The 14,243-nt window shown below is 45.4% G+C and overlaps 1 protein-coding gene across 3 annotated transcripts in view; it reads right to left on the bottom strand.

The window, feature by feature from the left end:
* CDH20 (cadherin 20) overlaps positions 1–14,243 on the bottom strand; it is a 213,135-nt gene that overhangs the window by 32,876 nt on the left and 166,016 nt on the right. For all 3 annotated transcript variants that reach the window (XM_024984370.2, XM_059880947.1, NM_001192135.1), the window contains 4 exons: positions 12,026–12,320; positions 11,163–11,282; positions 8,196–8,363; positions 4,715–4,902 (listed from right to left, as the gene is read on the bottom strand). In XM_024984370.2, coding sequence (XP_024840138.1) covers positions 4,715–4,902; positions 8,196–8,363; positions 11,163–11,282; positions 12,026–12,320 — 771 coding nt within the window. The remainder of the gene's footprint in view (positions 1–4,714; positions 4,903–8,195; positions 8,364–11,162; positions 11,283–12,025; positions 12,321–14,243) is intronic.

The raw sequence follows: 14,243 nt of genomic DNA, 5'->3' as shown, positions 1-14,243 counted from the left end.
TGTAAAATTCTTCAAGAGATGGGAAACCAGACCACCTGACCTGCCTCCTGAGAAATCTGTATGCAGGTCAAGAAGCAACAGTTAGAACTGAACATGGAACAAAAGACTGTTTCTAAACTGGGAAAGGAGTACGTTAAGGCTGTATATTGTCACCCTGCTTATTTAACTTCTATGTGAAATGCTGGGCTGGATGAAGCCCAAGCTGGAATCAAGATTGCCAGGAGAAATATCAATAACCTCAGATACACAGATAACACTATCCTTATGGCAGAAAGTGAAGAAGAACCAAAGAGCCTCTTGATGAAAGTGAAAGAGGAGAGTGAGAAAGCTGGCTTAAAACTCAACATTCAAAAACTAAGATCATGGCATCAAGTCCCATCACTTCATGGCAAATAGATGGGGAAACAATGGAAACAGTGAGAGACTATTTTTGGGGGGCTTCAAAATCACTGCAGTCAGATGGTGGCTAAAGCCATGAAATTAGACACTTGCTCCTTGGAAGAAAAGCTATGAAAAACCTAGACAGCGTATTAAAAAGCAGAGACATTACTTTGCCAACAAAGGTCCATCTAGTCAAACCTATGGCTTTTCCAGTAGTCCTGTATGGATGTGAGAGTTGGACTATAAAGAAAGCTGAGTGCCGAAGAATTGATGCTTTTGAACTGTGGTGTTGGAGAAGACTCTTGAGAGTCCCTTGGACTGCAAGGAGATCCAACCAGTCCATCATAAAGGAAATCAGTCCTGAATATTCATTGGAAGGACTGATATTGAAGCTGAAACTCCAATATTTTGGCCACTTGATGAAGAACTGACTCATTTGAAAAGATTCTGATGCTGGGAAAGATCGAAGGCAGGAAGAGAAAGGGACGACAGAGGATGAGATGGTTGGATGGCATCACTGACTCGATGAACAGGAGTTTGAGCAAACTCTGGGAGATGGTGAAGGACAGGGAGGCCTGGCGGGCTGCAGTCCATGGGGTCACGAAGAGTCGGACACGACTGAGTGACTGAACTGACTGACATAGTAGGGGGACGTTCTTAATCTTATCATACAGTGACTTTGTATTATTATTTCTAATGACCTTTTATAATTTTTATTAATCCTCAAAGAATATGAGTAAAATAAACTGCAACATTTAAATTACATCCAAATTTATATGATGATCCCAAAATTAATGTCAGCATTTTGCACAGTTTTGAGGTCATTGTGCGCTGGTTACAAAGATTTCTGGTTGGAGGAATGCTGGATATGTCTGTTCTTTTGCTGTACTTGATTACACTTTCAATAAATACAGGACAAACATGAACTCTTCCCTTCGTTCCTTCTAAAGCAGCATTAGCTCTATGAAACAGTATAGAATAAGGTTATTATTAAACGCATTAGCTCATGCCACAGTCTGTTATGATTTCATTGCTTTTGTCAGGGTCATCAGTGATCTCCATGGTCCTAAAGTCTGTGATGGTTTTCAGTGTACTTTGATGTCCTTTAATGGCATTTATCGCAGGCAGTCACTTTATTCTCTTGGAAAGTGTCTCCCTGCCTCCCAGGACACCGCAGTCTCCTGACTTTACTCTGCTTGCCTGGTCTCCCCTCCTCAGTCTCCTTGCTTGTCTTTGCCCTCCCTGACCTCACCACGTTGGGGCGCCACAGGGCTGACCTCACTGCTTTCTTCTCTAGTGATGCTCAGTCCCTTGGCATAGTATTATTATTATTATTTTTACTTGCTTTTTGACTCTCAAATTTATATTTCTCACTCAGAACTCTTCTCCAAATTCCAGATTCCTAAACCAACAGCGACTATATATCTCCACTTAGGTGTCTAATGGACATTGCAAATGGGACATGCCCAGAACTGAATCCAAATATTTCCCCATCTCACTTAGTGCCAGCTGTATTCGCTTTGTTGCTCAACTGACTCCTCTTTTTCTTCCTAACTGATTGAATGAGGATGTGAAAGAAAAAGAGGAGGACTGTTAGTCTTACTTTCAAAATATATTCAGATTCTGACCACTTCTCACTGCCTCCATTCCCAATACCCTAGACCAAACCATCATCCTCTCTTACCTGGATTATCAATAGCACCCCAGCTGGTCTCCCCATTTCCATTCTTGCCCCCTTATGGTCTTTTCCCAACACAGATTACACAGTAATTATTTCATAGTAGAAGTCTGTGATGTCACACACCTGTTAAAATCCTCCAGTTCTCCACGTTAGTCAGCGTCCTTCTATCTGCATACACGGTCCTAACACAGCCTGGCCCCCTGTTACTTTTCTGACCTCATATCCTGCTAGTGTCCTTCTCGAACCTTAGAAAGCTTCTTTCTGTTGTTGAAACAAGCCAGGCTGAGTGCCATCTCAGGGTCAGTGCTCTGGCTGGCCCTTTGTCTGGAACTCTTTAACTATGCGTTCCCTCATCCACAGGGCTGCCATTCACGGCTCTCACCGAGAGTCATTTGTGGGGCTCCTAGGATTGTGCATCGTCAATCTGCCCAATTCTATGCTGCCACTCTGCCTACTTTTTCTTTTTTATATATATATTTAGTCATTTGGCTGCACCTGGTCCTGGTTATGGCCTACGGGATCTTTGGTTGCAGTACGTGGGATCTAGTTCCCTGACCAGGGATCTCTGGGAACACAGAATCTCAGCCACTGGACAACCAGGGATGTCCCGACTCTGCCCACTTTAAGTCTTTGTATAAATGTCACTTCTATATGAGGCCAATCCCAAGCATGAAATTAAATTTGAAGTCATGTGGACTCGTCTGATCTCACGCCTTCCTGCCCAGCACTTAACTACTTTCCAATATACTAGTTTATTGACTTACTTGCTGTTTTGATAGTCTTCTTCCCCTTTTAGAATGTAAATTTCAATAAGGTAGAGGTTTTGGTCATTTTATTTACTTTCTACATTAAATGCAGTGCCTGGCACATATGTAGGCACTCAACAAATGTTTATTGAAGAAATAATTGAAGATATCTTGAGTTTTAAAGTGTATTTGAAATAGAAGAAAAGGAAGATTAAACCAATACTTTTTTGAATTAAAGTTTTAACATCCTGATATATTTATTAGGATGTTAAAACTTTAATTTTATTAGGTTCTGTCTTTCAGCTGAGTATATACGTATGTGCTTTATGCCACAGAATTGATAGCTTACATTTAGGAAACGTGTTAACTTACTATGAAGCAGAGAGTTTCAAGTGGTGACATCACTCAGCAGCTATGCTTGATAAAGCCTTTCCAAGTCTAGTAAGCATCCGTGGGTCTTTACATAGCAATTTAAAAACCCCTGCCTGTTATTTATTGATTAATAATAATAGGATAGTTTGCTTGATCTGATCTGATAGTTTACTGTGGTCAAAATGAGGTTATTTGAATGCAGATATTGGTTAAGTCATTAACATTATTAGAGAATTAAGCTATGACAGGTTTTTTTTGTTTTTTTTTTTTTTAAGTGGCTAAGTAGTGAGCTTTTTCATGCTGTTCATGGGGTTCTCAGGGCAAGAATACTGAAGTGGTTTGCCATTCCCTTTTCCAATGGACCACATTTTGTCTTGGGCTCTTGGGCTCCAAAATCACTGCAGATGGTGACTGCAGCCATTAAAGAAGCTTGCTCCTGGGAAGAAAAGCTATGACCAACCTAGACAGCATATTAAAAAGCAGAGACATTACTTTGCCAACAAAGGTCTGCTAGTCAAACCTATGGCTTTTCCAGTAGTCATGTGTGGATATGAGAGTTGGACTATAAAGAAAGCTGAGTGCCGAAGAATTGATGCCTTTGAACTGTGGTGTTGGAGAAGACTCTTGAGAGTCCCTTGGACTGCAAGGACATCCAACCAGTCTATCCTAAAGGAGATCAGTCCTGAATATTCACTGGAAGGACTGATGCAGAAGCTGAAACTCCAATATTTTGGCCACCTGATAAAACACTGACTCATTTGAAAAGACCCTGATGCTGGGAAAGATTGAGGGCAGGAGGAGAAGGGGATGATGGAGGATGAGATGGTTGGATGGCATCACTGACTCAATGGACATCAGTTTGGGTAAACTCCAGGACAGGGAGGCCTGATGTGCTGCAGTCCATGGGGTCGCAAACAGCTGGACGTGATTGAGCGACTGAACTGAACTGAAGGGTACCCTTCCTGTAAAATGATGACATAGCCAGTGTTTACATGTGAACCAAAGGAGTAAGGGGTTTTCTCTATTGTTGTTTTGTCTGTGTTTTTGGCCTTGATGTGCAGCACACAGGATCTGAGTTCCCTGAACAGGGATTGAACCCGCACACCTTGCCCTGGGGTTTCCTGGGTGGTGCTAGTGGTAAAGAACCTGCCTGCCAATGCAAGAGACACAGGAGATGCAGGTGGATCGATCCCTGAGTTGGGAAGATCCCCTGGAGAAGGAAATGGCATCCCAGGCAAGTGTTCTTGCTGGGCTAATCCCATGGACAGAGGAGCCTGGGGGGTTACAGTCTGCGGGGGTAGCAAAGAGTTGGGCACAACTGAGCAACTGAGCCGGCACATGCCCTTGCCTTGTAAGTTGGAGTCTTAACCATTGGACTGCCAGGAAAGTCTAAGAGGTTTTTTTTTCTTAATGATAGGAAAGTGTTTATCAGAGGATTTAAAGCAATGCTATTAATAATATAACAGTCTTTACTAATATTGCACACACGCTCAAAGCCTTCCCTGAAATGACTTGGAAGAAGGAGCTCGGTTACCTTCTTCACGGTTATGATGCCCACTTGGAAGTTGGGATCCGTGTTGATGTCGAATGCGTCCGCCCCGTCCCCATCCACGATCGTGTACTTCATCTCTGCGTTGATTCCTTCATCCAGGTCCTTGGCAAACACCCTCCCTACAGTCGAGCTAACTGGAGCTGATTCCAACACACTCATCTGGTAATGTTCTGTGAAGAAGTCAGAACATGCAGTTTTTATAACCTGTCACTACACAAAAAAAACGCCTCCCCCGTATCACATCACACCCGCCACGCTGTGCAAAACATCTTTTTCATCAGTTCTACCGATGAAAAAACTGAGATCCAAAGGGCTAAACAGACGTTACTGGGTCATCGCCCGCACTGGATGTCGGATGAGGAGGGGCCAAGATACGTCGATCAGGATCCCAGGGGTAGGACAGGACGAAAGCGAAAGTATGCTCACCTCAGTGAATGCACCTCCAGGGTGGTAGGGAGCGCCCTGCTTTCCGGCCTTTCAGTCCCTCCTGATGCACTGGTCCCCCGGTGTTAATTCTGTTGTGGTCACAAAGTGCGCGTGTATTCCGTTTGTGTTTGAGACGCACGCGTTTTCCTGTGTGGCCCGGCCGGCACGCCGAGCACCCGTCCGTGTCCAGCTGCCCACGTTCGGTGCTGACCAGCGCCCTGCAGGGGAGGCCCGGCCCCGGCCCCGCGCTCTGCCGGCTTCTGCGCTGGCCGTCCCTCGGGGTGTCTGCACTGGGGCCTGCGCCCTGGCGGCTTCTTCACGGACACATCTCGGTGCTTCTAGTTCTGTTTTCTGGAGGATGATACCCCCAGAGTTCTCACCTGTGTGGGGAGCTCAGAGCCGGTGATGTTCTTTGCAGCCTGATAGCCTGAATCCACTCGTTCAGTTCGTGTTCATCTCCGCGGAGGAGCATTTTCATTAACTTGCTTCTCTGGGGCTCAGCCCTTTGACGCTCCTCACTCTCCTGTCAGCCATGGTGTGGATGACTACAGACTCAAGCAAACAACCACCTTCTCGGTACCTCGGTAGGTACACGGCGCCTCTGGTTCTCGTGCGCATTGCGGGCTGTGGGGTGTGACCCTGGGAAGTCGGGGTGTGAGCGCTGCCTTCTCACATTGACCTGGGGGCTGACGGCACCCAGCCAGCGCTCAGCGGCCTCCCTCGCACAGGAGGAGAAACGATGCCTATTCTTTGCCAACGTGAGCCAGGAAGTGGCTAATGTCTGTGCTAAACAGCAGGTGCTTGGATTTCATGATCTCTTTGCATTCTCTTCCAAAGTTGTTTATGGAGCAGACTTTGCTACTGCAGAACATGTTTGGGAAAAACAATTTTCTCCAGGAAAGTCAGGTGTTCTGTATCAAAACAAACATCTTGTCCGTACAATTTCTACACATAATGCATTATATTAGAAATAAGTAGCCTGAGGTCTTGATATTCCATTATATTTGGTTAAATTAAAGATGATGGAACGTCTTCAGTATAAAATTTGAGGTGTGTCATTGTGTCAACAGCCCCTAATCAGTTATGATAATATTTGTGAAAAGGAAGGAAAGCAATCTAACTTCCCTACAATAGGTCCAAATCTCTATGAACTGTGTAGTAACTGCTCTTCTCTTTCTGCCTTCTCGGAGACACTGTCTGGTCTCAGATTACAAAGCCAGAGGACAGTTCAGGGATGTTCAAGAATCTAGTGTGCACAGCCATTCATTAAATGGTAAAGATGGGTCAGCAGAGCACGAAAGAAGCCAATCCATATGTCATTTCATAAACTGTTTCATGATGCTCTAGTCTTCCGAACTGTAGGACCAATCAACTTAGTAACCTCCTTGTTCATATCACTTGTAAAACACTCATTTGGGATCTTGTCTTTCGGTTTCATCTCATGGGGACTTTATGGATACCAGCTGTATGTAAATATCTGAATTTTACTCCTGTTTTTACATAGATAAATGGTTTACCCACAGTGTGGCTTTTCAGCAGATGGTCTGGTGTGGCTCTGTTTTCCTTTAGTGGTTGTTGATCCTGGTTTCCCTGGTTGAGTCTTTCACCTGGGATTGGCTCTGCCTCTCTCACTTCTCCAGTTGCTCCCTTTTAGAATCTGCTTCTCAAATTCACACCTCCATTCCTGGTCTCCTTTCCACAGCCATAGCTCTGTACTCCACCCTCCTTAATCCCGTCTGAGTGTCCTGCTGCCGCTTCACGTTCGAGGCAGCATCTGTCTTCCTCCCTGCCTGCTTGCCGCTTGTCCCGCTGGGATCCTCTGTTTCATCCATTAGAACAATCTTTTTCCCTGTCGCCCAGACCTACAACATCATTGTTATCTCTGACTCCACCTTCCTTTAGCCAAGAAATCAGAGACAGAAATCCAAGTTTTCTGATTTGTCCTGTTCCACTACTTCTGTTTCCTTACGTTCTTATCAGTTCAAATCTGGCCCATGCTAAAAGCCTCCTACCAGACTCCTGCTTCTAGTCTCCATTCCTGCCAACCAGTGCTCTGCATGGCTACCAGCTTAGCCTTTCCTTATGACTCTCACTTGCTCAAAACCTTTGCAGTGACCTCCATTAGAAACGGAACGTTTGAATCAATAAGAGAGCAGGTCTTCATTTTCGGGATCTTGGAACATAAAATTACATTTGCAGCTTTATTTCTAGGGCTTTATATCCCATATCTAGAATGTTGCTTGAAACAAAAATTTTTTAAGTGAATGAACAGCTTCCCCCTTCTGGAATGTTTTCTTTTTTCTCCTGTTTGACTGTGTTAATTCTTCAATACCTAGTTGAACTCTCATCCTTTATTAAGTTTTTTACTCATCTTGGTTTATTGTGAAGGTGTCATTCTGCACTAACCAGGTGGCACAGCAGAGGCTGCTTCCTGCTTAAACTTTGATGAGTACCAAGTATATGTTCTCCCAAGTGGACTTTAAGCTTCACAAGGTCAGGGACTTCGCTTCAGGAATCTTGTGCCCCCGATGCCCAGGGCCCTTACAAAGCAAGCACTCAGTGCCTGCTGTGAATCGGGGGGTTAAGTGATCCGGTGGGTCGCTATGTTCACCTCAAGCTTTGGCTGAGTCTCCCTGCATGCGTTCTCAACAGGCACAAAAAATCGATTCTTGTTGGAGAGAGGTGAAAAAAACTTAGATATTACAAATCTAAGGTTCATCCCTACCCAACAAAATCTTCTTGCTTAATATTTAATTGTATGAGGGGAGCGGTCAGGGCATGACACTCAAGGGAAAAAAGGGTCTAAAAGGGCTCTGGAGGGAAGTGATAGTGAAAAATAGAGCAAGACTGGTTTAGTGGTCTGGGAAGTTGGATCTAGGAGGGAAATGGTGATGTGAGAATTGCATGATAAATGTCAGAAAGGAACCCAGGAATAACTGAACTCAAAGAGGGACTCAGACGGGCCTTTCTCTTTCGCCTCCGTCACCGCTGCGTCCCTCTGACTTGAGAGCTGCGCTCTTGCTGGTTGGGTACTCACTCTGGGGGAAGCGGGGTGGGTTATCGTTGACATCTGAGAGGGTGATGTTGACCGTCGTGGTCCCCGCCAGCCCTCCGAGCTGCCCGCCCATGTCCTTGGCTTGGATGATCACTTCATAGTACTCTTTGGCTTCTCGGTCCATGTTCATGAGCGCAGTCCTAATTACCCCTGCAGGATAGAAACGAGCTTTGTTTTTAAAAGCAAAACCACCAGTCCCATTTTAAAGACTGGGTTCTAGGCTTCTCCCTGTGCCTTGTCAGAGACGCAAGGCACCTGTTTTATTACACTTGCGGTCAGAATGTCCTTTTAGCTCAGTCGTGTTCAACTTTCTGCGATCCCATGGTCTGTACCCCGCCAGTTTCCTGTGTCCATGGGATTTCCCAGGCAAGAATACTGGAGTGGGCTGCCATTTCCCTCTTAAGGGATCTTCCCAACCCAGAGATTGAACCCGCGCCTCCTACATTTCAGGCAGATTCTTTACCACTGAGCCATCAGGGAATCCCCAGCTTAAAAAAAAAAAAAATGCTGTGCTTAAACAGAGGGTGAATGAGTAAAGATTGTTACAGCTGGAAGGGCCATTTCAGTTCAGTTCGGTCGCTCTGTCGTGTCCGATTCTTCACGGCCCCATGGACCACAGCACGCCAGGCCTCCCTGTCCATCACCATCTCCGGGAGCTCACTCAGACCCCTCCATGGAGTCGGGCTTGGCGGGCTGGTTTCTACGGCGCATTCCAGAGAAAGACCAGCAGGTGGCAGCAGTGGCCCTCTAACAGACTTGGGACCTGTTGGTCTGCAGCGACTTCAGGGCTGCTCTGTCTCACCAAACAAAACTGGGCTTCAGGTGGGGAAACAAAGCCTCACAGTCAGCAAGTCTGCGATTTTAGATCCTTCTCCTTTAGCTCTCTCTCCAGTCGCTAGAGCCCTACTAGTGTGAGGGACTCTTCTTCCCATTCCCAGGCTGCTTGCTCCTGCCTCCCCAGGGCCTGGAAGCAGGGGTGGAATTCAGATTTGCTCCTCTTTGTCGTTGTATGTTCAATCCGTTTTATTAGGTTCTTCCTACCTCCGTGCTTCACTGTATGCTGTGAGATAAGACAGCATAAAAGATGCTCTGAGATGTTTATTGTTAACATCCATACGAGATGAACTTGCCCGGACGATGTGCAACATCAGGGTATGATAATGTGCTTCCATTTAGGGAGAAGGGTCTAAGTCAGAATCCTGTGAAATGTGTTGTTTTGATCCTGCCAAGGATGTGTGGGCATGTTTGATCCTCCTTTTAACGCTTCCACTTAGAAAAGCTGACTTCTGTGCTCTCTAGGCAAAGATTAAAGGCTTGTTTACTGCACGTTTAAACATGACCCTTGGCTCAGTAGGCCTTTTGCATGCCATGGGGAGAAATGGGGAACCGCAAACCTGTCCTCGCTTTACTCCTATAATGTATATGTCGCATTACAGCAGCGACAGTCTAAAGTGAAATATGCAGTGTTTTCTTTTTATAAATGCTCCCTGGGCATGGCAGTAACTATCTTTTTATATATTTTTGACCTTAACACTATAGATGCCCCTTGGGAGCTGTCAAAATAATGTAAGTTTCCTCTTAACGATGTAAAGGACATATTACCCTCTTCCTGCCTGTATTTTTCCTCCCTGTGGGCACCCCCTCATGGTCCCTCCCTCCATTTGTAGAATGGTTAAAATTACTATTTTATAGAAATCCCTAACTGGAACCTTTTTTTATTTCCTCCTACTAATTTATACTCTCTACTTTTATGACATAATTTTCTGAATGCCTGGTTCCCCGAAGATTTCTGGAAAAAATTATATCAGGTTGCTAATAAAATGTGTTTTTTTCTATTTCACGTAAAGAGATGACTTTGAGTGTTTGGCCTTGACTTTGTCTCTGTGGTTGTAAGTTTCTTTGCTCCATTTTTTTTGTTAATTACTCTTAGGTCCGTATGTTAATTTTCCCATATGTAAAATGAAGTAATAATGCTTCCATATATTTCACAAGTTTACAAGATTGTTGGGATGCTCAAATATGATGAGATCTATGAGTGTATTTTAAAAGGGAGAAAGTCTGGCACAAGTGCAAGATAACAATATGGAATAATATATTATTATATATTAATAGCAATGATATCTGAGTTGCTCTGCCCAATTCAAAATGGTTAAAGGGAATTCTTCATAGATAAACTATACATTCTGTTGTCAAAGTTCCTGAGTAAAACTGAAAACAAAACAGAACACCCAAAGCAAACTGACTTGTTGGCTGTTGCCTTGTTCTTTTCTAGACGTGGCCCGTGCCTGCCCAGCTCCCTAGGTGTTCCCCCTGTCGGAGCGTCCCTCTGAGCACCTCCTTTCCCGGGGCCCACACCCCATGCTCTGAGCTCCCTTCATTCCAGCCTTGCTCTCAGCTTACTACGGGGTGGACTGGCGGGAGGAACGCTGGACCGAGGGTCAGGGGACACACCTACAACCAGGAGCGCTTTGTTAGGTCTCCAGTCACGACTTCCTTGTCCACTAAGTGAGTGTCGATGGACTGGAAGATTTGCCTAAGGCTCTTTCTAGTTTCAAAACCAATTATCCTGGTTCTATAGTGAGCCCAGGTTACTATGCCAGTCCTCTTGGGTCTTCTTGAAGTTATGAAAGACCTTACTCCTGGGGAGTGAGTACAGCCATAGCATTATTGATATTATTATTTCTTTGAAGGCTGGTGAGGAGGTCCTTTTGCAGAGGCAGTTCTTCGGGCATCTCCCAGCAGACCAGCACACCGTCTGTACGCCGTGCTGCTCTGACCCCGCAGGCAGCGCTAGTTTGCTGTCTTCATCCTGACGCTTATAACCATCTTCCGAGCTAGTGCACTGTCTGCAGAGTTCTTGAAATGGAGAGTTGTGTCTGTCCTAAATCGCAGTTACAAATTAGTAGAGAATAAAACAAATACCTCTGACTCGACTGCCCCAGCACGTACCTGTTTTGGAGTCCACAGAGAAATACGGCTGGCCCTGCAGAATGCTGTACACCACCCGGGCGCTGTTGCCGTAGGTCGGGTCGTCAGCGTCGGTGGCCGTCACCTGGATGACGGAAGTCCCTGAGGAAGAGAAGCGGTGGACACCCGTTCAAGCGGAGTTGCTCAAGACTGGATGCAGGCCTGAACGGGCAGTTTTAAGCATTTGCAAATGTTATGTCTGCTTCCTTGGGAGGGCCTGTTTCTAGGTCAAGCTTCTACAACTGCTTAGCACAAAAGTACCTCTTTAGTGGGGATGGGAGTTATTTGTGTCTTAAATTCTTAATGACTTGTAAGGCCAGCGCAGGCTTTGGGCCCCGCATTCCTCTTTCGGTAATACCAAAACGCTTCTCCCTTATGAATCAGACATTATCTGCCTGCCCATCGATCACCTATCTTTTGTTTTGCTTTTTAAGAAGCAGAACTGGGGATTGCCCTGGTGGTCCAGTGGCTAAGACTCCACGCTCCCAGTGCAGGGGAGCCAGGTTCAGTCCCTGGTTGGGGAACTAGATCCCACATGCTGCAACCAAAGATCTCCCGTGGCGCAATAAAGGTCGAAGATCCCAGATCCCAGGCGCCACAACCAAAACCCGGTGCGGTCAGATAGATACGTGGATAAAACTCGATTCAGGAGACCCAGAGTGAGTGACAGCGCTAGGCTTAGTGTTGCTGCTGTCTGCACTGTGGCTGATTTCACGTCTGAGTGGCTCGGTGCAGCTTTGTGTTTGGGGGGCTGTTGTGCACTTTCTCTCTTTCTCCACCTTGAGGCGGGAGGGCCTTCTAGAGGGGGACTGCTGTTGGTGAGGATCAGTGCATGCCCGCCTTACCCACTGGTGACATTTCCGGCACCGTGGCGACGTAAGGCCCGTCCAGGAACTTGGGCTCGTTGTCGTTGATGTCTTGGATTTTGATGATGAACTCGGACTCCGGCTCCATCGGCCTGCCCGTGCGCCTGTCCAGGGCCTGAGCCCTGAGAGTATACTGGGCCCTCTCCTCTCGGTCGAGCCTCTGAATGGCATGGATGTCGCCGGTGGTGTCGTCGATGGTAAACACGATGCCTGCGCCTTCTCCCGAGAGGATGTATTTGATGGAGCCATCTCCCCGGTCCATGTCTGAATGAAGCTGAGGGGGAAAAGCACTGACCGGTCAACAGGTGTCGAAAATAAACAGATTTTCAGTATGGTACAAGTGTATGATTTCCTTTCAAACAGGAAGACTGTTTCCCACTCAAATGTTTCCTTATACAAAGAACTAACCTGCTTTGAACATGGCTGTATCAAAGAGCAAATATAAGTTGATGAACAAGCAAAATTTCTCCACTTCACATTCAGTATCATTAGTACTATTTTTAAAGTTCTCTCCCTGAGAAGTACAGACAACAGGCGTTCTGGGACGTGTCGGACCCGTACTGTATTGTATTGTGTCCCCTGCTGTGCTGTCCCATGTGCAACAGGAGCGAGTCTAATGAGGAGGAATCCAGCTTTTCCATTTAGTCTTTTTTAAGGGATGAGTGTAAACATTTAAAAATGTAAAAGTGTTGATGTAAATTATTTTGGTATTTCAAAAACTTTAGGACCATCCAGGTTGGCTGAGGAGCTGATGAAGCAGCGAATAAAAACCGTCTGTGGCCACTGTGCCGTAGATACCGAATGACTTCTGGGGGCCCTCGGAATCCTCTCAATTCCACAGCTTCCCTCAGTAGGACTTTGCTTGCTTCTGTTGCAGGTATCAAAATGGAGTTTTACAGCTGGTTGTTATTCTCTGTGTCAGGGTATCTATCATTTTGTTGGGACCCGTTTCTGGCCTTGTAATTGACTCACTCAAATCTGTATGTAGAAGGTTGTGGTAGGCACATGCTTTTATCTGCCCATCCAACTATATTTCCTCCCAAATTACTGTGTGGCGACTCTCAAAATGAGCCCAGGGGCACAGCGCTCATTTTAAGCCTAGAAATAAACTCTTGCAGCTCTAATTATAGTCAATGTGTATAAGTGGCAAGAACCCTAGAGTTTTGTGCCATCTTATAACAGTCCTTCTCTAAGAGGGCAACGAAAAATTAATTACACGCAGTCAGTCACCACTAACTCTTGTTGCTGGGCTTGCACAGTTCAGTGATAAAGTCCGTGAGATTCAGTTAATAAAATAGACCAGTTTAGGCCATAGAGGCAAATATATGTGGCCTGAAGACTATCTGTATCAGTTATAAATTGAGTGCCCTTGACAAATGATTTAATGTTTATAATTCTCAAGTTCCTCGTATTATAAATGTAGAGAACAGTGTTAATTCTTCCTTTGAAGGTTTGTTGGGATCATTAGAAATTAATGTATGTAAAGCGCCTAGAGTTCCCATAATAGGAAAGCTATAAATGGGACCAATTATGACGATGATGTACATGCAGAGAGAAAAGGGTGTTAACATGCCCAGCTCTCCCGTACTCCCTTCGAACCTCAGGATTGCAGCAGAGACGACAAAAGCAGCCTGTTGGCCGTTCTGTTACGCACAGCCCAGGGTAAAGCTGGGGAAAGCTGCCTGGAGCACTGCTGGGACAGCATGAGTCTGAGTGTTAAGTGGCACGGACACCAAGAAAACACCAGAAAGTGTATTCACAGCATCTTGAGACAAGGATGGGCTGGGAGGCTGTGGCCGGCTTTGAGCTGATCTCAGACGGACTCACGGGCAAAGCACACAAGCAGTAATTTTGCTGCCTAGAGGAATTCAGCTGTGTCTTATCCAGAGAAGGGAAATAAGAGAACAAAACTGCCTGGAAAAATAGCTGTGGATTTTTTTCTACTTAAAGAATTCTATTTAGAATATAAAGTCCTAACATTTCCTCATTCCTTATACATTATTATTATTATTTTTCACATTCTACATCTTCTATTTATTTCGTTTAAGACAAGCAAGGTGCCTAGCTCTTATTGTGTAGAATGGAAAGTCATTTTATTTGGACCTGGCCACAAAGAAATGAAAATCCATTCCATCTGGAACTGTGTTCCCAGGCAGAGGAATGGAATTGGGAGGAGGAGGACAAAGATCTAAGGATT

The sequence above is a fragment of the Bos taurus genome, chromosome 24 (genome assembly GCF_002263795.3).
Source record: "Bos taurus isolate L1 Dominette 01449 registration number 42190680 breed Hereford chromosome 24, ARS-UCD2.0, whole genome shotgun sequence".
In the NCBI taxonomy this organism is placed as follows: domain Eukaryota; kingdom Metazoa; phylum Chordata; class Mammalia; order Artiodactyla; family Bovidae; genus Bos; species Bos taurus.
This window is presented reverse-complemented; position numbering and strand designations above follow the sequence as displayed.